At 33.8% G+C, this 26,605-nt stretch overlaps 1 protein-coding gene and 2 pseudogenes across 1 annotated transcript; all 3 read left to right on the top strand.

Moving 5' to 3' along the window:
- The first annotated feature begins 388 nt into the window (after window positions 1–388).
- On the top strand, window positions 389–4,288 carry LOC115961115 (annotated as a pseudogene).
- A 678-nt stretch (window positions 4,289–4,966) lies between these two features.
- On the top strand, window positions 4,967–15,371 carry LOC115961114 (annotated as a pseudogene).
- A 5,100-nt stretch (window positions 15,372–20,471) lies between these two features.
- Window positions 20,472–25,719, top strand: LOC115961113 (MDIS1-interacting receptor like kinase 2-like). Its single transcript, XM_031080149.1, has 2 exons — window positions 20,472–23,010; window positions 25,333–25,719. The coding sequence occupies exons 1-2, from the start codon at window positions 20,472–20,474 to the stop codon at window positions 25,638–25,640; spliced, it is 2,847 nt and encodes a 948-aa protein (XP_030936009.1). The 3' UTR covers window positions 25,641–25,719.
- Window positions 25,720–26,605: the final 886 nt, after the last annotated feature.

Below are 26,605 nucleotides of genomic sequence, written 5' to 3'. Positions count from 1 at the left end.
GTGGACGTTCAACGCAATCAATTTTGAAATTCCAGCAAAAGAACTGATACCATTGAAAATAGTTAAATTCAGCAGTAAAATGATTACCAGTGAGGCAGTGATAGATAGAAATGAAGAGGATTGGACAATCTTTACTATTTTTAATGATGACTTAAAGTTCATTGGTTTTCATGTGTTCTTGAGCAAGGACCAAAATTTTCTTTCTTAAGACTTGAAAATATTCACCCTACCCCCTCCGGCGGAGCCAAAAATTATTAATTTAAAAAAAAAAAAAAAAAAAACTGACTTTTTAATATGTATATATGATAAGACTGAAAATTATTAATGGCACTAAAAATGGTATTTTTACCACGTTCCCCTACCAAAACGATAGAAAGAAGGATCCCAGATGGCTAGCCAAGGAAAACTGTCACAACATGTTTCACTTGCACTGTTAGTTGCATGCTGGTTTGTTTTGCTATCCTCCTGCAAGGCTAATCCAATATCAAACACAGAAATTGAGGCTCTACTCAAATGGAAGGAAAGCCTCCCAGACCAACCAATTCTGAAGTCATGGGTAGCACACACCAATTCCTCTGCTTCAAGTCCATGCAAATGGCGCGGAATAGCATGCAACAATGAAGGAAGCGTAACTGCAATAAACCTTTCATACACGGGATTGAGAGGTACTCTCGAAAACTTAGATTTTTCTTCCTTTCCAAACCTTCTTCGCCTTGATCTCACAGTGAACAATCTCAAAGGCCCCATACCAACAAACATTGGCACACTTTCCAAACTCCAATATCTTGACCTTTCCACAAATTCTCTCAATGGCTCATTACCTCTTTCTCTTGCTAATCTCACTAAGGTTTATCACCTTGATGTTTCCCAAAACAATATAACAGGAAAACTAGATAGCCGTCTGTTCCCTGATGTAACTGGTAAGTCTAAAACCGGACTCATTAGTCTAAAATATTTTTACCTCCCCATTAACAAGTTTGGTGGCAGAATTCCTGAAGAAATAGGAAATTTGAAAGACCTGGTTCAACTGTTCCTCGATGGGAATTACTTTTGTGGTCCAATCCCTCCATCCATAGGTTATTTGAGTCACTTAACCACACTTATCCTTAACCTAAATGAGCTTTCAGGAAAAATCCCCGTCAGTTTTGGGACTTTAAAACTAACACATTTGTTCCTGTTGATTAACAGGTATCTGGTTCTGTACCAGAAGAACTAGGAAACCTTTCTTCGTTAGTTAATCTACAACTAGCTTTGAACAACTTCACTGGCCAATTACCCCAACAAGTGTGTCAAGGTGGAAAGCTTGTCTACTTTACTGCAGCCTTTAACAATTTCAATGGTCCTATCCCAGTTAGTCTTAAAAACTGCAGAACTTTGTGTAGGGTTCGGCTTGAACATAACCAACTAACAGGATATATAGACCAGGATTTTGGAGTGTACCCAAAGCTCACTTATATTGATTTGAGTTACAACAGGTTGCGAGGTAAACTCTCACCAAATTGGGGAGAATGTCAAAACTTGACAGCGCTAAAACTTATTGGGAATATGATAAGTGGTAAAATCCCCAAAGAGATTGTTCAATTGGGCAAAATGGGATACCTTGACCTTTCTTCCAATCAATTGTCTGGTGAAATACCAGCAGAAATTGGAAAGTTATCCAAATTAATAAAGCTAATCTTGAAAGACAACAAGCTTTCTGGTGAGGTACTGGCAGGAATTTGAGGACTGTTCAATTTGGAGTCTCTTGACCTTTCCACAAACATGCTTGGTGGGTCGATTCCAGATCAAATAGGGGACTGTTGGAAGCTGCAAAGTTTATCTTTGAGCCAAAATTACTTGAATGGGACAATTCCCTACCAAATTGGTAATCTTCGAGCCTTACAAGATCTCGATTTCAGTTTCAATTCACTGATGGGAGGTATACCGCCCAAGATTGGCAGGCTTTTTAGTTTTGGAATACTTGAATCTCTCCAACAATAACCTCAAAGTTCCCACTTCACTAGGCAACATGATGAGCTTGATAAGCATCAATCTGTCAAAAAACAATTTGCAGGGTCCTCTTCCCGAGGGCAGAATCTTTCGGTCAGCTACGCCAGAGGCTTTCAGTAACAACAAAGATCTATGTGGTGAAATCCAAGGTTTGCGACCATGCAATGCCTCAATTAAAAAGAAGGGTGGCGGAAATACGAAAAGAAAACTCGTAATAATCTTTGTTGCTTCTTTTGTTGGTGCATTGTCACTCTCAATTACGTCTATCCAGATTTTTTTATTTCTCAAAAAGAAGCACTCAAGAAATATGGTGAAAGATGAAAGCACATCAAACAGTATAAATCCATTCTCGATATGGTACTTTGATGGGAAGACCGTGTATAAAGACATTGTAGAAGCTTCAGAAAGCTTTGATGACAAGTACTGTATTGGGGTGGGGAGAACTGCAAAAGTTTATAAAGTGGAGATCCCAGGCACTCAAGTGTTTGCAGTGAAGAAGCTGAGGTCCATGGCCGAAGGCACAGAGAGTGAAATTATAAAATTTTTTACTAGTGAGGTGGCAGCTTTAACAGAAATAAGACACCGGCATATTGTGAAGCTTTTGGGGTTTTGTTTCCAAGAAGTGCACTCATTTTTGGTCTATGAGTTCATGGAAAGAGGAAGCTTAGTGAATATGCTATGCAACGAAGGAGCAACAGAGCTAAACTGGCCAACTAGGATACGAGTAGTTAAAAGTGTAGCCTATGCTTTATCTTATATGCATCATGATTGTGTTCCACCTATAATTCATTGTGACATCTCGAGCAAGAATATATTGTTGAGCTCAGACCTTGAAGCCCATGTCTCGGATTTTGGCATTGCAAGGTTCTTGAAGCCTGATTCTTCTAATTGGACAACAATTGTAGGCACTTATGGTTATCTTGCCCCAGGTAAGCTTCAAAGCTTTTTCTCGATGGTTTTTTGCTTGAATTTGACATGCTTATTTTAGAACTTTAATTTATGTCCATTACATGCACCTTATTGTTTGTTTTATATTTATGGAACAAAAAATCTCATTGCATGCTCCCTATACATTTGAAATCAATTAAAACACAATTTTTAAGGATGTGAAATCATGTTTTAAAAACATAATTTTCAGTCATGTGGTAGTGTGTATATTATCAGGGGCGGCTTAATGCATTTGGGAGCCTAAAGCAAAAATTGATTATTTTATTTTAGTTGTAAAATTACTTCTAATTAACTTGAACTACGTAGAATTTTTTCTTTTTTTAGAAATTTTATAGACAGAAAAAATTTGACAAAATTTTTCATACTTGTTGATGTGGTAGATTGATAGTGGTAAGTAAAAGAGTGGTGTTAATGGTAGACTTAGATATGAACTAGTAAAAGTTTGCTAACTAAACTCTTATTATTATTCTTTTTTTTTTTTTTAGAAGTGCAACATTCACAATATTTTTTTACAACAAATCCTAGGTTTTAAGTTGCTTTTTGTTTTTTATTTGAAAATATTACTATAATTATTTTTTTGCCATCAATAACAGGCTACAGTGCTACTTAGCATTTGTTATAAAAATGTTGTGAAAAATATTGTGAACGTTGCATTTTTCTCTATTTTTTATTTGTTTTTCATCTAGTAAAAAAATATTATTTTATTTATTGATTATAATTAACCCTATTGGTTAAAATTTGGGGGCCATTTTTTTTTACTTGGGGCCTTAGACAAACGCATCTCTTGCTCCACCATTTAGCCGTATATTATGAGTGTATAATAAGGAGCACATGACTATAATTGCTCTTTATGGAGTGATTAAAGTTACATCCTAATTGATGGCTCCTTTTTTTGGGAAAATTTTAAGCGAGGGATGCCTCATATATTTAATAGGTATTAAACAACCATTTAGCTAAAGATTTATTTATTTACCAAGAACTAAATTTATAATTACATAGAACTACAATCTCCATATTTTTTACACCATGTTTGATTTTTTGCAGAGCTAGCTTACACAATGACAGTAACTAAAAAAAGTGACGTTTATAGTTTTGGTGTTTTGGTACTTGAAGTTCTAATGGGAAAGCATCCAGGCGAACTCATTACTAATCTAAATTCCTCAACTAGTACAAGCCTCCCCCAAAAGATGTGTTAGATGATCGTCTCTCACCTCCCAAAAGTCTAAAGATTGCCAATGAATTAGCTCTTATGCAAAATTTAGCACTTTTATGTTTACGTGCCAATCCTCAATCTCGCCCAACCATGCGTAGCGTGTGTAGGCAGTTGGAGATGTAGGCTGCTACTAGCTAAAAATCATCTTAGTCTCTCTCGACCATTGCGTTACTTGTGCATGTCTTCTTTGGTATATATGTATGTATGTAAGTAGAACCAATAAAAATATGTGACACAGACTTAATGTGTCATGGGAGAAGGTATTTTTATTTGTTAATTTTCCTTTAATGCATAAAACGTTGAGGACCTTTTGAATAAATTCATTGTGAATTAAAGTCCTGTGAAGTTTGACTGAAACGCGTTTGACTGAAACGCAATTTTTTTTTTTTTTTTTTTTTTTTTTTTTTTTTTTTTTTTAGAAAATAGAAATAATACTCTAGCCTAACATCTCCCATACTAAGTCTCAATGATCCTCTTCCATAACATCTCTCTCTCATTCTTGTTTAAACTATTGCCTTTATCTTCTCAAATTGCATCTACTTATTACTTTTGTGGCTTAGTTTTAGCTTTTATCTTATGAAATTGTATTTACTTCTAATGGGCGGGGCCCACACATTTTTGTCCTGGATTTGGTACACTTTACTTTTTGTTGGTGATTTTTCATCACCTGTGTACATGAGTTCAGTCCATTTTTCTTTAAATCATTTTTGAAATATTGTCACTCATATATGCAGCAGCAATTTTATACTCATTAAATTTAACATTTAAATTGAGGTCCCAACATTATAGAAAATAATGACAGAAACTTGACTAATCGGGTAAGAGAATCGGGTTTTCATGAATAAAATTATCGAGTTAGATTTGGGCATACCCAACTCATACCCAATCCATGACCATCTCACATATCTGAAATCATGTTTTTGCTTAAGTGTGTGTACTGTGTATGAGATTGTGTAACTCTATGTAAAACCATAATTAGACCATTCATTTTATGACTAGTACACAGTACACACTAAACTCGTGACTTATCTGGCTCGCTTTGAACTAAAGTGTCTGTCATCTTCCACAACGAACACCACAAGCTTTATAAACCCTTAAATCCGAGTAATTCCTTGAACACCAGTTGTTCCTTGAGGCCATGACCGAAAAGAAAGCTGAGACCAAGAAGAAGAAGATGATGACAGGGGTATAGCCAGGAATTTTTACATGGGGGGGCCGATTCGAACCATGAAGGTTGAAATAGACGATGATGAGTATCATCGTTGTATGGATAGTCTATATTTTTAGGTTGATATGGACCTTCTTTGAGATAAGCTCGTTGGATTTCATCTTGTTTGTTGATAGGGAATTTACATATTTGTTTATGTAATCCTGAATCACGATTTATCTCTTCAGATTGAATTCTTGAACATTTGAAGGTGTCAGAGTGTTCATCAGGCATTGAAGTATCAACATTTGTTTCTACAGCCACAAGTGTCCTAATTTTTGAATTGCTAACATCTATTTTCTTAAAGAATGCATCAATTATTTTTCGTTTGATCATAGTTCTTTTAGCTTTAAGAATATGACTCAAAAATTAACTTGAAAAGAAGTTTAAAAAATAAAATTTTAATTAGAAATTTTTACTTAGTTATATGGATGTTATTCACACTCAAGAAAAAACAAAATTTCCACTATAATTTAAACATACAATCCATTTTTAATACGACTTTAATTAATAATAAGCCCTTAAACAAAAAACAAAAATTAAACACACAAGTATTGGTACACAACATAAACCAAACAATTTAACAACACCCACAACCACATCCACAGCCATATGATATCTAACTAATCAAAAATATGTAATAAATCAAAACAATTTTACCTTAGAAACTTTGTCTTCACAAAGTGCAAAGATGGGTCACCCGTGTGGCAATGCCTACTGCCTCTGCCTGACTACCTCTAACTTTAGATCTTCCCTTCAAGACTCATCACAAACAATCTCCCCATGCCTTCAATCATGTATTTCTCTAAAAATCTATGAAAATATAAAGAGCATGTAAATATTTAGGTGTAGATAGTTGAGAAAATAAAAAAAAGATACTAAAAAGAGATGAATGTCTAATGCTTAAGAGAGAGAAGAAAACTCACCAATCACCAAGTTCTAAAACTAAAGCTGATGAAGAAATAAAAAATTGGTCATGATTTTTTTTTTTTTTTTTTTTTCCGAACTGTGAGTACAGAGGATTGGAGTTTTGGGGGCTGGTAGGTAGGCAACGGTACCAGTGGAAATGAAAGTGTATCAAAGAAGACAAAACAAAAGAATAAGAAGTAAAGAAAGGGATTCCGTGGGTCAATGGGTGGATTTTTTGAGATGAAGAGAAAGTGAAGTTTTGTTTTTTGTGTTTGGACTTGAGTGGATCAGCTTGTTTTATTTAAAGTACATAAGGTGATAAGGCCTAAAACTAAGGCCGGGCTTGGGAGAATATTTGAGCTGGGTTTGGGAAAATAGTTGAGAGTGGGCCAAGAGGGCCGGTTGTCCGATATTGGGGGCCAATTTTTTTTTTTTTTTCTACCTACTCTAATGGGAAAAAAAAAATTTTGCAGGGGCCGGGCGCCCCCCCCCCCCCCCCCCCCAAAGCCACTATGTGGCTCTGCCCCTGGATGATGATGAAGAAAGAGAAGGTCTTGAAGGTTTCAATGGCAGTGGCTACTTGTTACGGGTGTGGGGCTCCGTTGCAGACTTCGGATTCGGATGCTCCGGGTTACATGGACATCGAGACCTACGAATTGGTACGAATTGTTTTTGTCAGTGCTTTTTAAGAGCTTGAGTAAGTGTTTTTGTGATTATACTGTAATGCGTAGTTGAAAAAAATTTAATTTGAAAGCTTTTTCTGTGGTGGGCGAGTCAAAGTTTGAAACAACGTTGAATTGTAGTAATTTTCAAATTTAATTTATCCAAAGAGTTCAACCTGTTGGCACCTCTTGGTTTTCCAAGACATCCAAGGTTCAAATCCCCTCTCCCATTATAACTATTGAATTATTTAAAAAAAAAATTGCAAAATTGAATTTTAAATGCCTTTTGCTTTGATATCAAAGTTTGAACCTTGAAGCAATATTATAAGCCCCCTCATTGATTTTTCAAGCAAAATTTCCTTTTGTTGATGTTATTGTTAAGCTCAAATTTTGCTTTTCTTTTTGCTTAGAAAGACTAGAAATTAACTTTGACGATTGGTTATGAATTACTGTCTCAAAGAATGATTTGTTCACTGGGCATTATTTCTGCACCCATCATTTTTGGTTAATTGAGTTTATCAAATTGCATTAATTGGTTTTTGAATATTTGGAGTTGAGAGTTATAAGAGAGTTCTTACAGAATGTATGTGATTGTGCAGAAGAAGAAGCACCACCAGCTTAGAACCATTCTATGTGGACGGTGCCGGCTATTGTCTCATGGGCATATGATAACTGCAGTTAATTGAAATGGAGGTTATTCTGGTGGGAAGCAGTTTGTGACAGCTGAGCAGCTTAGGGAGAAGCTGTCTCACTTACGCTATGAGAAGGCCTTGATTGTTAAACTCGTTAGTGCGGGCTGTCTGACTTTCTTTTTGATATGAAGTTAATGCATTATCTTGAAACCCCTAGAAAATGATTAATATATGTAGTGGTGCCCTAGTTTTGGTATTGCTTTATCTGTGGAGAATTTGAATTCCTGTCATTAAACTGCTGAATTGTGGTTAGCTGGCTTATTACATGAATGCTAATTTTCCTAGGCTTGCAAGTTTTTAATGAATATAGGCATTTGCTTTTGTAGAAGCAAAAATAATTTTCTTAAAACCTTTTCCTTTTATTTTGTGTTTTCCTTTGTAGGTTGGCAGCGGTTTTATTTTTATGGAGAATATTGTTGTCATAATGACCACCTATGTAAATTCTTTTAATTCAACATGGTTTGTTTGTGTGTGTTAAAAATAGAACAAGAAAGTGAGAGGAAGTAGGAGGAAGGAGAAAAAAGTGGGGGGTAGGGAGGGTTCTACGTGTTGACGGCACATGTAACTGGAAGGCTCCATTCCCTTATTTGTTAATTGTTATTGTTCTCATCACCCGAGAACTTCAATCAATCACTTTGAGATGAACTTTGGTGCGCACACAGAATGCTAATTTGCTAAGTGAACGTCAAGCTTAATACTACCTAGGCACTCCTTTAGCAATTGAGGCATCTCAGCATGTATGTGGACCCATGAGAATATCTTCTTTCTTTTGCCTTTCTGATATATTGTTCCTAAAAGTGAATATATTTCATTTTGTGTCAATGACATTAATATTGTCTGTTTCCCAAACTGTACGTGGTTCAATGAATACCTGAGAATGGCAAAGAAACCTTTCATGTCTCACTTGTAGTGTAAAATTTTCAACTTCAGATAACAAGTAGATCTTACATCATAGTAAATCATATTGGACAAAGGGTGTAACCCTCTGACAAAAAGATAGCCTAGAGACATTGGCTCAGGTGATAAAGTGGTTGGACTGGGGTAGGAAGGGGTCATGGTTTCATATTTTACTAATGCATAAAAATGAAAATTTATCAGAAAGATTGTCTCGTACGGTACAAATGACTCAAAGACGTGAATACTATCCACCATCAATAACAATAGCTCACAATTTTCCGCAATGATTATATATACAATTTGTTTTGGTGATCTCATATGACATAAATTCGTTAAGCGTATAATAGGAAGATTTCTCTAATTCTTTTTGTTAATCACTTTTAGGTTGATATTGTTGACTTCAATGGCAGCTTTTTGGCTCGTGTGGGTAAACTGGCCGGTGCGAATCCAATAATATTAGTTGTAACAAAGGTAAATAATCTGCACATTGGTATTGAATATTGTCATATTGATGCATAGATTTTACTATAAACTGATTTAGATAACAATCATACTTTTCACTTTTAGGTTGATCTCCTACCAAAAGGGACTGAATTTAATTGTGCTGTTGATTGGGTAGTAGAGGCCACTACAAAGAAGAAGCTTAAGTAAGTTTGAAATCTTCTATTTTCTTTTCTTTTCTCCCCATCCCCCAAACAACATTGATTCTCTCTGCAAACCTTTTTTTATTTTTACATCTTTATGCTACATTGTTACTTAAGTAGTTAAGTTCACAAGAAGTCCTTATAAAGATTCATGTAGCCCAAGTCTCACAGCTAGGATTAGGACTGATTGAATAAAGTTCAAGGTTCTTGTATAGTTTTTATTTTTTTAGTAATTTTTTATGACCCCAAAAATATATGCAGCATGCTTGGAGTTGCATGCTTATAAGTTGGCTTATTTTTGTAGCGTTCTAAGTGTCCATCTGACAAGTTCAAAGTCTTTGGTTGGAATAGTGGGAGTCGCATCAGAAATTCAAAAGGAAAAAAAGGTTTTTCACTCAATCAACTCGCTTCCTAAAGCTACTGATATAACTGAATGAAAGAAAGTGGTTGTTGCTGGAAATAAATGATATACTGATCTTCATTCATGGTTTTTGAGTGAATATGAAAGATGTAACTAATTTTCAGGAAATATCTCCAAATTCCAAATCAGTAACATTGATCTCCATTATGGGTGGGAGGCTCTTTTTCTTGGGACTTGGGTATGAACATCTGACTTAGACGTGTCTCCAGATGTATGGTTTATCTGGTGCCTTAATTAGAGGATGTAGACTATTGAACCTGTGTCTTTCTGAAACAAGATGGAGGAAATCCTCCAGAGATGAGGTAGAAAAAATTCCCCTCCTGTGAGTGAAAATCTATTTTCTACACATATTGTCAAAATGAAAAGACGTGAAGGAGATGGACTTTCCTGGATGTTGATGTCGCGGAAGCCTGAAGAAAAGTACACACGATACTCTCTTGATGGAACAGAAACTAAACTGTTAGTTTTTGGTAGTAAACCTCGAATTTACAAAGGGTTCCTTGAATCCACAAGGTGATAGGTCTGGAATCCAACAGAGAATACAATAGACACAAGTCTGAATTTTTATTAATAATAAACTATGAAAAACGTTTACAGACTTAGGGGCCTATTTAAGGGCTCCTTAAAACTTGACAGACAAGAAAATATAATCTAAAATAACTCCTAATTGATACCTAACCATAACAAGAATCAAATTTGACCTAAAAAGTATTAAATGCACCTAAAAACAAGGAAATAAATCACCTAAACCTAAAATAACGTTTTTTTATATAAAAATACCAAAAATAATAAATTACAACAATTGAATAGTAAATTGTGTTCTACATCAGATGTCCTCTCACTCTCACTTACACTATGCAATGCCATTATTTAGGTTCAAACAGCTGCAAATCTCACAGTGAAATACCCTTATACTCCCCATCCATTGGGAGAATAATTAAGCAAGTGATAGCACAAAAAAATACTCAAACCTATGGCTTACAATTTAAAATGGGGTCATTGGAGTATGGGTACGGCTTATAGTTCAGTGAACCAGACACACAGAAGTCAATGTTGTATACATATAATAAATTGAACTATTGTAGAAACCCTTTTTAAATTTTTTTTTGATATGTCATATGTTGTCTTTATGGAGTTGATTCCTTGCTCATGATATAATATGTCATTTTCATCAGTATGAATATGGCTTATACTTAACAGCTGCTTGAAGCAATTTTTAGATATCTATTAGTTTCTTTTTTTTTTCTCAACTTAATTTCTTGAGTTGATTTTTTGTTGCAGGGGCGGGATGTTTACATTCTGGTTAGTAACTTTCCAAATTTGAAGCTCCCAATTGATGCACAGAGTAGGACCAAAAAGTGAACTGTTCTTACTGAACTATCAGGACATTGGTCCTTTTGTTTGAATTCTGCTCATAATGATGAATATCTTTGAAAATGGAAAATATATTTTCTAATTTTTATCTCATCTCAGCATTGTTTCACCATTGATTCAGTTGTACATTAGGTTTGTTAGTTTTTCTATGAATTATTTATAAATTTAGGACAAAATGAGAGGCTGAGAAGCTAGTAACTAGTAGCAAGTCAGCTAATCAAAAATGAATTTTATATATTCTTCTATTGATTTACTATAGCTCAATTTGGACCTCCTCCCCAATAAGTATGGGGTGGAACCGGAGGTTTAGATTTGGTTTTACAACCTGTTGAATTAATGTGTAACATACCAATTAAAAAATATCCATACTTGAATTTAATAATTATTTACTTTTCAAAAAAAGAAAAGAAAAAAGTCATACTTGATACTTGGAAATAGTTGCTATATATATATTAGGGATCTTCTTTTCTTAATAAGATAATGTTTATTTGAACATCTCGTGGCATTATTAAAGGTAACTCTTTTCCAGCCCATCCTTTGGTTTTTTCTTTTTAACTGGAGGACAAAATTTAGTGGCTTCTTCTTTTTGCTTTTTATTTGTTGGTCCTTAGGATTTTGGCTTTTAAGAGCTCTCATTAGTAGTTCTGTAATTAATCAAAATTAACATTTTACTGGTTGAGATAAGTGATTTTGCACTTATGGTTGTTTATTTACCAATTTTATAGGGCTCAGCTAATGTTGGGAAATCTTTATTCATCAATGCTTTACTCCATATGTGAATTTAAAATTTCTATGTATTGTCATTAACATCAAATATCGTGGGTTTATAAAAAATTCAAATGAACTCAAGTTTCTTAATTGGAAGCATTAACTAACAGCACTTACCCAATTGTGTCACTCTTCTGAGTTCCAACTTACCAAGGAATGCTACTGAAACTTGTGAGAATTGTAATATATAAAGCTGGTGTTGTAAATGCGAAAGTGTGAATTTTGTGGTTGCAAAGCTGATAAATTAGAACAAACAGGTAGGGTTAGTAGAGATATCATTACTAGGTAGGTAGCCTTACCCCCAATTTTTCTGGAGAGTCTTGATTCTTGGACTCAAAAGTACAACCTGTTGCTTTTGGTAAAAGGCACTTGCATTGCTCCAAGGCCCGACCTCTTGAAAAAGAAAATGTTATTTTCGCCCTTATATACTTATTAACAAAAAGGGTAGCTGCTCCACTGATGGAACTGTATACGCACACCTGATTTCCGTGTTTTGTTACAGGCTAGGTAGTGACTAGCAGGGCCGGCTGAATGATGGAGCAAGAAATGCGGTCGCCTAAGGCCCCAAGTAAAAAAAAGGCCCCCAAATTTTAAACAATAAGGTTATTTATTATCAATAAATAAAAAATATTTTTTTTACCAAATGAAAAACAAATAAAAAATAGAGAAAAATGCAACGTTTACAATATTTTTCACAACACTTTTACAACTAATGCTAAGTAGCAGGTTGTTACAGCCTGTTATTGATGGCAAAAAAATAATTATAGTGATATTTTCAAATAGAAAACAAAAAGCAATTTAAAACCTAGGATTTGTTATAAAAAATATTGTGAATGTTGCACTTCTAAAAAAAATAAGAGTTTAGTTAGCAAGTTTTTACTAGCTTTCATCTAAATCTACTACTAACACCACTCTTTTACTTACTACTATCAATCTACATCATCAACAAGTATGACAAATTTTGTCAAATTTTTTATGTCTATAAAATTTTTTTTTTTTTTTTTTTTTTTACGTAGTTCATGTTAATTAGTAGTAATTTTGCATTTAAAATAAGATGATCAATTTTTGCCTTAGGCCCCCAAATGCATCAAGCCGCCCCTGGTGACTAGTAATCATTTTGGAATCCCATTTCTTTTTGCATTCTTCTCTTGGCTAATGTTATGGAATAAGCTTTTACTCTCTAAATACAATAGTTCTTCCTCTTTGTTGAACTCTTTTATATTCTGATTCAGAAATGACAGGACAAAAGGATCCAGTTGCTGCAGCAGCGCAGAAGTACAAACCCATTCAATCTGCTGTTCCTGGAACCACCTTAGGTCCAATTCAAATTAATGCTTTCCTAGGAGGAGGGGTAAGCCATTTATAATAAATGTCTATTTGTATGCTCTGTGTGCTGTTAGCATTTGTATTATGATTCAATACGTAATTGTGTTTACTTATCTAAGCAGTTTTATTTTTTTGGTATTAACAGAGAATCTAGTTTGTGAAAATATTGAATTTTTTTTTTTTAATTTCATATTTCACGAATGGTATTTTTGGGCTTGTGCAGAAATTATTTGACACACCTGGAGTACCTCTCCACCATAGGCAAGCTGCAGTGGTCCAATCAGAAGATCTACCTGTCCTTGCTCCCCCAAGCCAGCTTAGGGGTCACTCTTTTCCTGTATGTTTTCTCTGTATTTCCTTGAATACTGCACAATCATTTATCCCCCATTAATTTAGTTTTTTGTTCTATTATGACAGAATTCTCGGGTAGCCTCTGATAATGGGACAGCAAGCGAAGTTCAATTTGGTGACTTAAATGGGTTTTCAATATTGTGGGGAGGCCTTGTGAGAATTGATATTTTGAAGGTTTGGCTTGCACTTTCATTTATTTTAAGTTGTCAAACTTGATGTTCTACAATTTTCTTGGTTCATTTTTTTTTTTTTTTCAGGTTCTCCCAGAAACATGGTTGACATTCTATGGGCCAAAGGCTTTGCAGATTCATATGGTACCCACACATGAAGCAGATGAATTTTACCAGGTAATGAAGAAGCTAGTTTTTATTGTGCTTGCATTTGGTCCAAGTTTCTTTAGTGGCAATAATCTGGGTGTCGATTGTTTTATTGTTTATTTTTTGATCGGAAAAAATAAGAAATCTCATTGCATCAAAAGAGCAAAAACAGAATCCCCTGTACACAGGCTGTGTATCAGAAAAATCTGTAATGCTAGTGAAAAGTACATAAATCTAGAAATTCCTCTAAGCAGGTAAAAGAACGGCTACTCAAGGCAGCCATTCAATTGTTTGTTTTCACATAACTAACAAAACAAAAAAGTACCAAATACTTGCTGGTGCTTGTGTTTGGCCAGATCACTGGAATTGCAGTTTCATTGTTGTATTTGTGAATTGTCTGCTTTCTTCTGTGAATTGTTTCTTTTTCTTGCAAAATGACTCACTAAAAAAATGTTTTATTTTTTAAAGTAAGTTTTGGCCCTAAGGGGAGGTGGGAGAAGAGAGTAAAAAATTGTAGTTTGTTTATCAAATGTATAGCTTATTTCATGTCACGTTTTCCAATATTTCCTATTTCTGATTGTTGGTAAAGCAGCTGCATAATAATTTTGAACACTTACTCTTATAGCAGAGCAACAGATGTGTATCAGCAGACTGTTTTTGTTATTTGAATTGTACAAGAATTTTTTGTCATTAAAAATAAAGCTGCATTAGCAAATCTCATATTGAAGCCTAAACAGTCATGCATGATTTATACACCAGCAATAAATTTATATCTCGTCTGAAGTGGAGTTCATGAATCTATATTCCTAGCATGATTCTAAAAGTTAGAAGAAATCTCTTTTTCTTTCTTTGTTTCTCTCACCTTCCTATATGTTCATTGGTTTTCTTCTTATTTGTGCTTTGTGGGATTTTTTATTCTTGTATCTCTATTCAGTATGAATAAAGTGGCCTTTACCTTTTTTTGTAGAAAGAACTTGGGGTTCTGTTAATGCCTCCAACTGGAAAAGAAAGAGCAGATGACTGGACAGGATTGGAAAGTGAGCGTCAATTGCATATACCATATGAAGATGTGGAAAGGTGTAGTTGAATTTTCATAGTGCATTTATGTTGCTAGAGCCATTTGTTTGCATTTGTATTTAGTTCTGGTTGTTATCTTAAAAAGCTTTTACGTGTGTATATATATATATACATTCCCTGATGAGCTTTTTTGTTTTCACTCTAGCCACAAATGCTGATATTTTCTTCTGATTCCTCAGTCAGTAAACGTAAAATTCTTATTTTTTTTGGCTTGGACAGGCCTGCATGTGATGTGGCTATATCTGGTCTAGGATGGATTTCTATTGAACCAGTCAGCAGATCAATTAGACAATCCGATTCAGATTCAGATTTAAATTTAAAGGACTAAGCCGGAGAACTGCATTTAACTGTCCATGTTCCCAAGCCGGTAGAGGTTTCTGTTAGGCCTCCACTACCTGTAGGCAAGGTGGGAGCAGAATGGTACCAATATCGGGAGTTGACAGATAAGGAAGAAGAAGTGAGACCAAAGTGGTTCTTTTGATGCTTGTGATTTAATGAGGTATTTGTATGTAATCAATTTGCATACTGTTAAAGGATGTTGTAATGTTTTTCTCAATATATAATGTGCGTTTGAAAGGTTGTTCCAAGAGCTGCACTTTTCAAAATTTTGATACAGCAGCTGGAAAGGCTATAGAGATTGAACAAAAGCATTTTAAGTAAAAGATTAGCAGTAGTTCAGATTCTACATCAAGTTAACGAATACAAAAAGCAGATAGTCCAGCCCAATCCAGAAAAGTGGTGTCATCTTGGGCAGTCTAATCAATATGGTCAGTGCAGTATCTTTGATCCAAACATAATACATCTTAAAGATCATTTCCCATTTTTTTTTTTTGAAGAGTTAATTTTCAACTAAAAGGCCAAGGCAGTGCTGCTCGAGAATAGGGCCTGTTTGCCATCGGGTTTTTTCTTTTATTGTTTTTTTTTTTTTTTTTTTTTATATAGCTTTTTTCTAGGTACAACTATAATATAACTCACTTTTAGCAAATAAACAATTAACAATCAGCAAAAAGTCACATCCAAAAAAGCACAAGATAAAAATATATATAAATATAATAATATATAGAGTCAAGGAAATTTATATAATATCTAAAAGCTGAAACTTAATGTTTATTATTACTAAACTTCTGTTGAGTCACATCAGCAGTCATGTTATCATTTTCTTTTCATCATTTTCTTTTTTGATACATATATATATATATATATGTATGCAATTATGCATTATGTCTCTACACATTCTCAAAACCAATTGTAACTTACCAATCATGATAGAATCATCACTTTTTACTACTATAACTTTACACATTCTTGAACCTAAATGTAATTTATAATAGAAAATACATGTAATACAGACAACTTGGGTAGAGACACCATTTATTTATTTTTAGTTTATACTCACTTGGAAAAAAAAATCATATTCTACCACTATATTTATATTCGTATGCTAATGTAGTATTCAAAGCTAGGTTGAAGGTCTAATTCTACTCTTACTTAGATAACCATATGTCATTTTTATTAACTTCAAGGGATAGAGATAATAAACACCCACTTTGGTTCAATTAGGTTATCTTTGGTCTATTCAATCCATTTCGGTCTAATTTAGTCCATTTCGGTCCATTCGGTCAATTTGGTCCATTTTGTGTGAATTTAAATTGAAAATAATTAAAGGAATCTAGAACAAGAAGAGATGATATTAATAAATTAACCAAGTTAGTTCAAGAGCAATATTGTTTGAATTTGGAAATAATACGCTGGTTTACTATAAGAAAAGAAAAACCCTGTTGTTTCTTCGTGGAGAAGACTTACTATCACCTTGCGAGGGAAGTTCAACACAATCAATGCCATTATTTCCAGGAAAAAAGAAAAAGAAGAAGGAAATGTCACCATTGAAAATAGTCAAGCAAAAGGTTTACGTAACATATAGAAGAGGATAGGACATCTTTAACTATTTTTAATTATGACTCAAGCTAATTGGTTTTTATGCGTTCTTCACCAAGACTTGGAAGCCCCCCCGGCCCTCACACACACACAAAGAGAAGACTTTGAATAAGTTAAGAAAATGAAAGGCAAACTCTTTTTGAGTTTTATTTATTTATTTATTATTATTAAATGGTCTTTTATTAGGAAAAATATCCTATTATGTACACTGCAGAAATGTCAACATTTAAAACATGAAAAGTGGATGTAAAAAAAACGAGTGTGACTGTGTGAGAGTATTATTGCCATTTTTTAATTGTAATTAAATGACATGTAATTATCCTTTTAGTCATGTCATCAATTTCTATTACTTAGGGTGATGGCAAGGATAACAATGAAATACACTTCAAAATAGTAATGACTAAAATGAAATGTCAATGACTTTTAGGTCAATTAGCGTTTCTTGATGTTTTAAACTAGATATTAGTGTTCAAATATCCCTCTCCACTTAAAATAAATTAAAAAAAAATAACTAAGGACTAATGAAACAAAAAATTGTGTGAGGACCATAAATGAAAACACGCATAAAAATTGATGAGCAGTGCATATTTAAGCCATAGCACAAAAGAATATCCACATCAATTCGAATGTCATTGGAAAAGAAAAGAAAAAACCTTCATTTAAGTTCCATTTATTGCCAAGAGTCTTATACTTTATTTGTTATCTTCTCATCCATAAAGCGCTTAGAGGTTTATGGGAGAAAGGGTTTGAGCGGTGGAGTTAGCCGCATATTATAACTATCTAAAAAAAAAGTTCCATTCATTTATTTAGAATTATTAACACTACTATACCTACATTTTCTTTCACTTGATGCATTGTCATCATATCAAAAATTCACTATAAAAAAATGGATTATAAACACGTTCAACCAAATCTGATAGATGTACTCGGTATCTTCTTACAAAAATAGCCTAACACAAATTTATTACACCCCAAAATAAACTTTAAACCTCAACTCACAAACTTGACACTTTCACTAGTCCAAAACCCCAGTACATCCATTACACCTCTCAAATTAACACAATAAACAAATCCTCAAATCACATGTGGTATCTTTTAATCCAAAAAATTCTAGGCACCTTTTAGCAATAGATCAACTACCAAATTGGTCTTAAGAGAAATTCATTCCATATTCTTAGTCTTCTCATTTTTCCATGTGGGAAGATCACTTGAACTAGACCTATCAAAACCCTAATAATAGTGTAGCGTCTTTATATATATAAGATTCTGACTCTTACCATGTAGGAAGTTGAGATTTGTGCAACTTTACATTCACATGTTCATACCACATACTAACTACTTTTATTGTATATTAATCACAACATGTCGTTTCAACAATTCTGAAATACTTATAATTTTTTTTGATTCACTATTCTTGTTGTTAAGTGAAATGACGAGAAATCAATAAGGGGCGTTTGGTTCACTATGATGTGTTCTTGATGTGATGCGCATTACGATGATGTGATATTAATGTTTTTGGTTTATTTTATTTTTTCTAACATTACCATAATCTAAAATTACAAAATATATTACATCACCTTAATCTCATCACTTTTTTAAACAATATAATATTATATTCTTGTATTGAAATTACATTAATGTAAAATTACAATAATGTAATATTTCAATGTAATGTAACATCACGGCGAATCAAACGCCTAGTATTAGAACTGCAAAAGATAGTCAGGGTTAGCTAGGAAATACTTACCTAATTTATGTCACTCTCAATAATCCTTTTTTTTTTCTTTCTTTTTTTAATTAAAAAAGAAAAAGAAAAAGGATTTTGAATTTGCCAACACTTAACATAATTGAGTAATTGACACTAATTTTGAATAAACAGAAAATGAAAGCCAAGTGCACTTCACTTGAACGTATACTAATACTATCCAAGGACTATTTGAGACTTGAGAGTGACAATTGGCCAAACACAATTTTGGATTGCAATATTAGTTCTGCATTGGCATTGCAATCCAAATTCCAAAGGTATTCAAAATAGGAAAAACTAATATGTTATAAGCGTAAATGCACTTTTAATCCTTACATTTTGACTTTTTTCCATTTTAGTCTTTACATTTTTATTTTAGCACTTTTATTCTCTAAACCAATTAACGCGTGATATTTAAGTTCTTATCGTCACCCAACTAACAGAAAAAGTTTACGTGGCTGACAGCACATTAAAATAATAATTAAAAAATCTATTTTGACATTAAAAAATGCCACATCGACATTTAAATTAATTTAAATTAAATAAAAAAAATTAAAAACAAAATTAATTGAGATCTAAGAACATAAGAGCTTGTTCTTCAATGTTCTTAAATCAAGAAATAAACCTAACAACGACATCAAACCTAGAATCAAAGAGCAAACCCAGAACTTTTATTTAGAAAGAGCAATGATCCAATCACAAATTTATTTATTTAGAAACGGTTGAACCGTTGAATAGTCCATCAGCCACACGTTTATTGTCCAATCAACACTAAAAACTTTCCTGGTAGTCAGCAGCATCTGTATAGATCAGGGAGAATAAAAGGAAAACATTGGGCCATTTCTTTGACCACTGAAAAACCCATTACGCTTCCCCCATTTATTCAACCATTGTTTTGGCAGCCTTCTTTCTTTGCTGGGATCTGGGCTTTCTCTTCGGCTTTGATCGGTGATCGTTGGTGGGTTTGACTAGGTTTGATCGGATCTGGGTTTAGAGAAAGAGATGTTGGTGGGTGCTGGGTTCAACTGGGTTCGTTGGTTGGGATTGTAGGGTCTGTTGTTGTTGTTGGTCTGATTGGTGATCGTTTCTAGACATTTGGGTTTGCTCTTTGATTTTGGGTTTGATGTCGTGCTAGGTTTATTTCTTGATTTAAGAAGAACATTGAAGAACAAGTTCTTATGTTCTTAGATCTAAATTCATTTTATTTTTAATTTTTTTATTTAATTAAAATTAATTTAGATGCTGATGTGGCATTTTTTAATATCAAAATAGATTTTTTAATTATTATTTTAATATGTTGTCAATCACGTCAGTTTTTTCTGTTAGTTGGGTGACGGTAAAGACTTAAATGTCACGCATTAATTGGTTTAGGGACTAAAAATGGTAAAATGAAAATGTAGGGACTAAAATGAAAAAAACCTAAAATATAAAGACTAAAAGTACAATTACGCTTATATTATATATATAGTAATTAAATAACCAAGTTAGGTCAAGACAATATCGTTGGAATTTGGAAATTGTTGTTGATATCCAATAGTAATTAAAAATCTCTTTTGTTTCTTAGTTGAGGAAGACTTATTATTACCTTATAGTGGACATTCAACGCAATCAATTTTGAAATTCCAGCCAAAGAACCATTGAAAATAGTTAAATTCAGCAGTCAAATGATTACCGGTGACAGATAGAAATGAAGAGGATTGGACATGCTTTACTATTTTTAATGATGACTTAAAGCTCATTGGTTTTCATGTGTTCCTGAGCAAGGACCAAAATTTTCTTTCTTAAGACTTGAAAATATTCACCCTACCCCATCCGGCGGAGCCAAAAATTATTAATTAAAAAAAAAAACTGACTTTTTTATAAGACTGAAAATTCCCTTGCCAAAATGTATTTTTATATCCACTTTATAGATATGATAGGACTGAAGATTATTAATGGCACTAAAAATGGTATTTTTACCACATTCCCTACCAAAACGATAGAAAGAAGGATTCCTGATGGCTAGCCAAGGAAAACAGTCAAAACATGTTTCACTTGCGCTCTTGGTTGCATGCTGGTTTGTTTTGCTATCCTCCTGCAAGGCTAATCCAATATCAAACACAGAAGCTGAGGCTCTACTCAAATGGAAACAAAGCCTCCCAGACCAACCAATTCTGAAGTCGTGGGTAGCACACACCAATTCCTCTGCTTCAAGTCCATGCAAATGGCGTGGAATAACATGCAACAATGAAGGAAGCATAACTGAAATAAACCTTGCATACGCAGGACTGAGAGGTAACCTCCAAAACTTAGATTTCTCTTCCTTTCCAAACCTTCTTCACCTTGATCTCAGAGAGAACAAACTCACAGGCCCCATACCAACAAACATTGGCACACTTTCCAAACTCCAATATCTTGACCTTTCCGTAAATTCCCTCAATGGCTCATTACCTCTTTCTCTTGCTAATCTCACTCAGCTTTTTGATCTTGGTGTTTCCCGAAACAATATAACTGGTGAACTAGACCGGCGTTTATTCCCCGATGGAACCAGTCTGTCCAAAACTGGCTTCCTTAGTCTTAAAAATTTTGCCCTCCAATATACTGAGCTTGGTGGTAGAATTCCTGAAGAAATAGGAAATTTGAAATACCTGGTTCAACTGCTCCTTGATGCGAATTACTTTTGTGGTCCAATCCCTCCATCTATAGGTAATTTAAGTGACCTAACCACACTTTCCCTTGGCCTAAATGAGCTTTCAGGAAAAATCCCCGTTAGTATTGGGACTTTAAAACTAACAGATTTGTCCCTGTTGATTAACCGGTTATCTGGTTCTGTACCAGAAGAAATAGGAAACCTTTCTTCGTTAGTTAATCTACAACTGGCTTTGAACAACTTCACTGGCCAGTTACCCCAACAAGTGTGTCAAGGTGGAAAGCTTGTCAACTTCACTGCATCCTTTAACAATTTCACTGGTCCTATCCCAGTTAGTCTTAAAAACTGCCGAACCTTGTATAGGGTTCGGCTTGAACATAACCAACTGACAGGATATATAGACCAGGATTTTGGAGTGTACCCAAATCTCACTTATATTGAATTGAGTTACAATAGGTTGCGAGGTAAACTCTCACCAAACTGGGGACAGTGCCAAAACTTGACAGCGTTGAAACTTGCTGGGAATATGATAAGTGGTCAAATCCCAAAAGAGATTGTTCAATTGAGCAAAATGGGATTCCTTGACCTTTCTTCCAATCAATTGTCTGGTGAAATACCAGCAAAAATTGGAAAGTTATCCAAATTATTAAAGCTAATCTTGAAAGACAACAAGTTTTCTGGTGAGGTACCTGCAGGAATTGGAGGACTGTCCAATTTGGAGACTCTTGACCTTTCCATAAACATGCTTGGTGGGCCGATTCCAGATCAAATAGGGGACTGTTGGAAGCTGCAAAGTTTATCTTTGAGCAAGAATTACTTGAATGGGACGATTCCCTACCAAATTGCTAATCTTCGAGCCTTACAGGATCTCGATTTGAGTTTCAATTCACTAATGGGAGGGATACCATCCTGGCTTGGCAGCCTTTTAGATTTGGAATACTTGAACCTCTCCAACAATAATCTCAATGATTCAGTCCCCACTTCACTAGGCAGCATGGTGAGCTTGATAAGCATCAACCTGTCAAACAACAATTTGGAGGGTCCTCTTCCTGAGGGCAAAATCTTTTGGTCAGCTACACCAGAGGCTTTCAGTAACAACAAAGATCTATGTGGCGAAATCCAAGGTTTGCGACCATGCAATGCTTCAGTTAAAAAGAAGGGTGGCGGAAACATGAAAGGCAAACTTGTAATAATCATTGTTGCTTCTTTTGTTGGTGCATTGTCACTTTCAATTATGTCTGTTGGGATTTTTCTATTTCTAGAAAAGAAGCTCTCAAGAAATATGCTGAAAGATGAAGGCACATCAAAGACTGAAAATCCTTTCTTGATATGGTACTTTGATGGGAACACCATGTTTGAAGAAATCGTGGAAGCTTCAGAAAACTTTGATGACAAGTACTGTATTGGGGTGGGGGGAACTGCAAAAGTATATAAAGTGGAAATCCCAGGCGCTCAAGTGTTTGCCGTGAAGAAGTTGAGGTCTATGGCTGAAGGCACAGAGACTGAAAATATAAAATGTTTTACCAATGAGGTAGCAGCTTTAACAAAAATAAGACATCGAAACATTGTGAAGCTTTTGGGGTTTTGTTTCCAAGAAGTGCACTCATTTTTGGTCTATGAGTTCATGGAAAGAGGAAGCTTAGCTGATATGCTATGCAGCAAAGAAGGAGCAAAGGAGCTAGACTGGGCAACTAGGGTAGGAGTAGTTAAAGGTGTGGCCTATGCTTTATTTTATATGCATCATGATTGTGTTCCTCCTATAATTCATCGCGACATCTCGAGCAAGAATATTTTGTTGAGCCCAAACCTTGAAGCCTATGTCTCGGATTTTGGCATTGCAAAGTTCTTGAAGCCTGATTCGTCTAATTGGACAACAATTGCAGGCACTTACGGCTATCTCGCCCCAGGTAAGCTTTATAGCTCCTCTCTAATGGTTTTTTTGCTTGAATTGAACATGCTTATTCTAGGAACTTTAATTTATGTCCATTCTGATTGCTATATGTGCATTTTATTGTTTGTTATATATTAATGAAATGATTAAAGTCAAATCTTATTGGTGGTTTTTTTTTGGCTAAATTTAAGTGGGGCTGCATCAAACTTTAATTAGATACTAGTCGCAGATCCACGCGATGCGTGGAAATATATAATTATTTTGTAATATGCTATAATGTATAATTTATTCTCTAAAAATTATTGAAAATAATTTGTTCTCCTTAAAAATTGAACTATTTTTAAAAGTATTATCCATTTCCGTTCTATTATTTTGGGTTTTTCTTAATAACTAAATCATGAAATCAATGAAGAATAAAAAACAAAAACAATGTCTATACATGTCTATACTATATATAATAATGGAAGTTTTTGAAAAAAAAAGAAGAAGCTTTCTTTCTTCTCTTAAAGTTCCTTAGAAATGTCTTTGGCCTCTTAAGAAACCTTTATTGTCAAACTCTCATGTATCTAGGTCAATGATCCTAAACCCTACAAGAACCAAATTCCACATTTAGCATTATCAAAATCAGATAAAAATTAAACCCCTAATTAATCATGTTTTGAGATTTTCTATTTCCTCGTGACCAAACTTTTGAGGTAGATTTTTTATTATCTATTGGACTGCAAGATTAAATTATTATGTGTTGCACATAATAAGAAAAAGTGTGCTAAACATAATATTTGTCGAAGCCAAACAGAATTTGAGAAAGGTTCCACAACAAAAAGAACCATTGAGTCAAAAAATATGAAAACAATAATTGTAGTATAATTATAACGTATACTCTATTATTGTTTCAAAACAATCATAGGTTAATACATTAAACTTTGGTTTTATTTTCTTCCTTTTTTTATATAGAGTTAAACAAATGTCAAATGTAAGAAAACTAAAATGTCAAAGATAAAAAAATTGAACGGGTAAAACACAAATATAAAATAAAAATTGTACAACATGAATATGAAGTAAGAAGTTTTTGTAGAGATTTCTAATTCTTGAAAACCCTTCTCATAACCGACAAACCAATTAGGGACAAAGGCATTAATTGACCAGGGGGGGCAATGGCCCTCCCTAATTTTTTTTTAAAAAAAAATATTAGTATATATATATGCATTAATTTTAGTAATTTTGTTCTATAAAATTATATTTTGCCCCCTTAACAATATCATTGATTCTTTTTAGAGTAAAGTTACAGTTACAAACTTATCTACAATATTGTTATAAACTATTGAGGTACAAATTCTTATTGTTTTGCATATGAGCCTATCATTTATATCAATTATTTATTTATTAATAATCACTCACTATATCAGCAATATGCCTTTAGCACTTTCCTCATTTTAAAGGGCATTAAAAAAATTTATAAATGTAAAATCTAAAACAACATATACTAGCCCAAAAACATTTGAGCAACAACAAAAATAACCAATAGCAAAGCTAAAAAAAATTAAGTCTAATTAACCAATTTTACTCAAACAAACAAATGGCCCTTTAAAAAGTTTTAAACAGAATAATTTTGTCTTTACCCAATAAACGCACACATCAAAAACTCAAAAAAAAAAAAAAAAAAAAAACCTTCGCGGCTAAGAAACCGCCGAAGTAAAGGTTAGAGTCGTCTCCCTTAACTCAAAGTCTTGGCTTCATCCCTGAAACCAATCCTAGCCACCCATAGCCCCAAAGTGATCACATTGTCAGCAACCCAAAAAAAGGCATATCATCCACAAACTTTAGAAATCCAATGGAAAAACTGAAGTCGGGGGAAAAGAAAAAATAAGAAGGGAAAGAACAAACCTCAAAGGGACTTTCCAAATCTGATGACACTTTGGCAACTTTTGCGGAGGTAGAGAGAGCAACTGTAAATTTATAGTGCTAAAAATAACATAGTTAATCACAAAAGTGGCAATTGAAGGGTTTGAATTTCAAAAGAGCGAAACGGTCTTGAAGGGGAAAATGAAGAGTTGAGAATTGGAAGAAGGATAAATGAATGGTGAGTTGGATTTAATGAGTTAGAGAATCTGTAAAGTTGCACTATTTATTTATATATTAATATTGTTTAAAAAATGAAGGAAAAAAAGAAGTGATATGGTCGATGATGTGGCTCAATTGGAGCGTAGTAACAATAAATGCTACACTTCAGTTTTTAGATATAATATAGATATATATTAAAAACCATTTAGCTATATATTCATTCATCTATTTTTTCTACATCTTCCATTTGTTGTACACCATGTTTGATTTTTTGCAGAGCTTACTTACACAATGGCAGTGACTGAAAAATGTGACGTTTATAGCTTTGGTGTTTTGGTGCTTGAAGTTCTTATGGGAAAGCATCCAGGCGAACTCATAACTAATCTACATTCCTCAATTGGTACAAGCGTCCCCCTCAAAGATGTGCTAGATGATCGTCTCCCACCTCCCAGAAATCAAAAGATTGCTGATGAATTAGCTCTAATGCAAAACTTATCACTTTCATGTTTATGTACCAATCCTCAATCTCGCCCAACCATGCGTAATGTGTGTAGGCAGTTGGAGATACAGGTTGCTAATAACTAAAAATCATCTTAGTCTCTCTCGACTATGACCCTATGTGTGCATGTATTCTTTGTTATGCATGTATGTAAAACCAATAAAAATATGTGATGCATATATTGAACGCAGACAATGCATCATGTGAGAATGAATTGTTAATTTTCCTTCTATGCATCACATGTTGAGGATCTTTTGAATAAATTCATTGTGAATTGGAGTCCGACAAAGTTTGACTGGAATGCAATTTCTAAAGGTACGAAAACTTTCTCCGATAAGTGTCAAAGCAAACTTAAAATTTCTCTATCTCTTTGTACAACTAAACTTTAACCATATCATTAAATCAACAAAGTGTTCATCCAATACATCATATTCATGCAACTAAATTAGACTCTATTTGAATGCTTACTTTAAAATGAAAACATAAATTATTTTACTTACCAAAATAATTGGTGGTTTGGGAAGTGAGGGAAATTGAGCAATACCACTAAGCTAGCTATAAAGATTTTTGGTTATCTTCTGAGAAAATAATGAGAACAAAAGAAAACATCGTTCTCTAGCTAAGTAAATGTGAGAATGTTTATGAATCATTCAGCAGAAAAAACAGAGAATGTTTATGAATCATAAACCTATATCTAGAAGAGAGAGCATGACAAAGTGCCTATCTGCTATTGGACAAAAAGCCCAAGCCTACTAGAAACTGGCCTCAACCTAGCCCAAAATCGAAACAAACTCTGAAATTGAATCAACATTTTTTTAATTGATTTCATTGATTGAAAATATTAAAACTAAAACTAGAATAACGTGATATTGCATCATACGCACATATAATTTTATTTTATTTATTTTTTCGGTTCAGAGTTGACAAGGAATTAGAATCAATATATTTTATAACTTCTGAGTCATAATAATTTACACACAATATTTTACAACGATTGAAGTGACAAGTGTTTAATGGTAGATAAACCAATACAAACATATAAACTCAAGTG

Source organism: Quercus lobata, chromosome 9 (genome assembly GCF_001633185.2).
Source record: "Quercus lobata isolate SW786 chromosome 9, ValleyOak3.0 Primary Assembly, whole genome shotgun sequence".
Classification (NCBI taxonomy): domain Eukaryota; kingdom Viridiplantae; phylum Streptophyta; class Magnoliopsida; order Fagales; family Fagaceae; genus Quercus; species Quercus lobata.
Note: the sequence above shows the minus strand (reverse complement) of the source record. Positions and strands in the feature narration are given on the sequence as shown.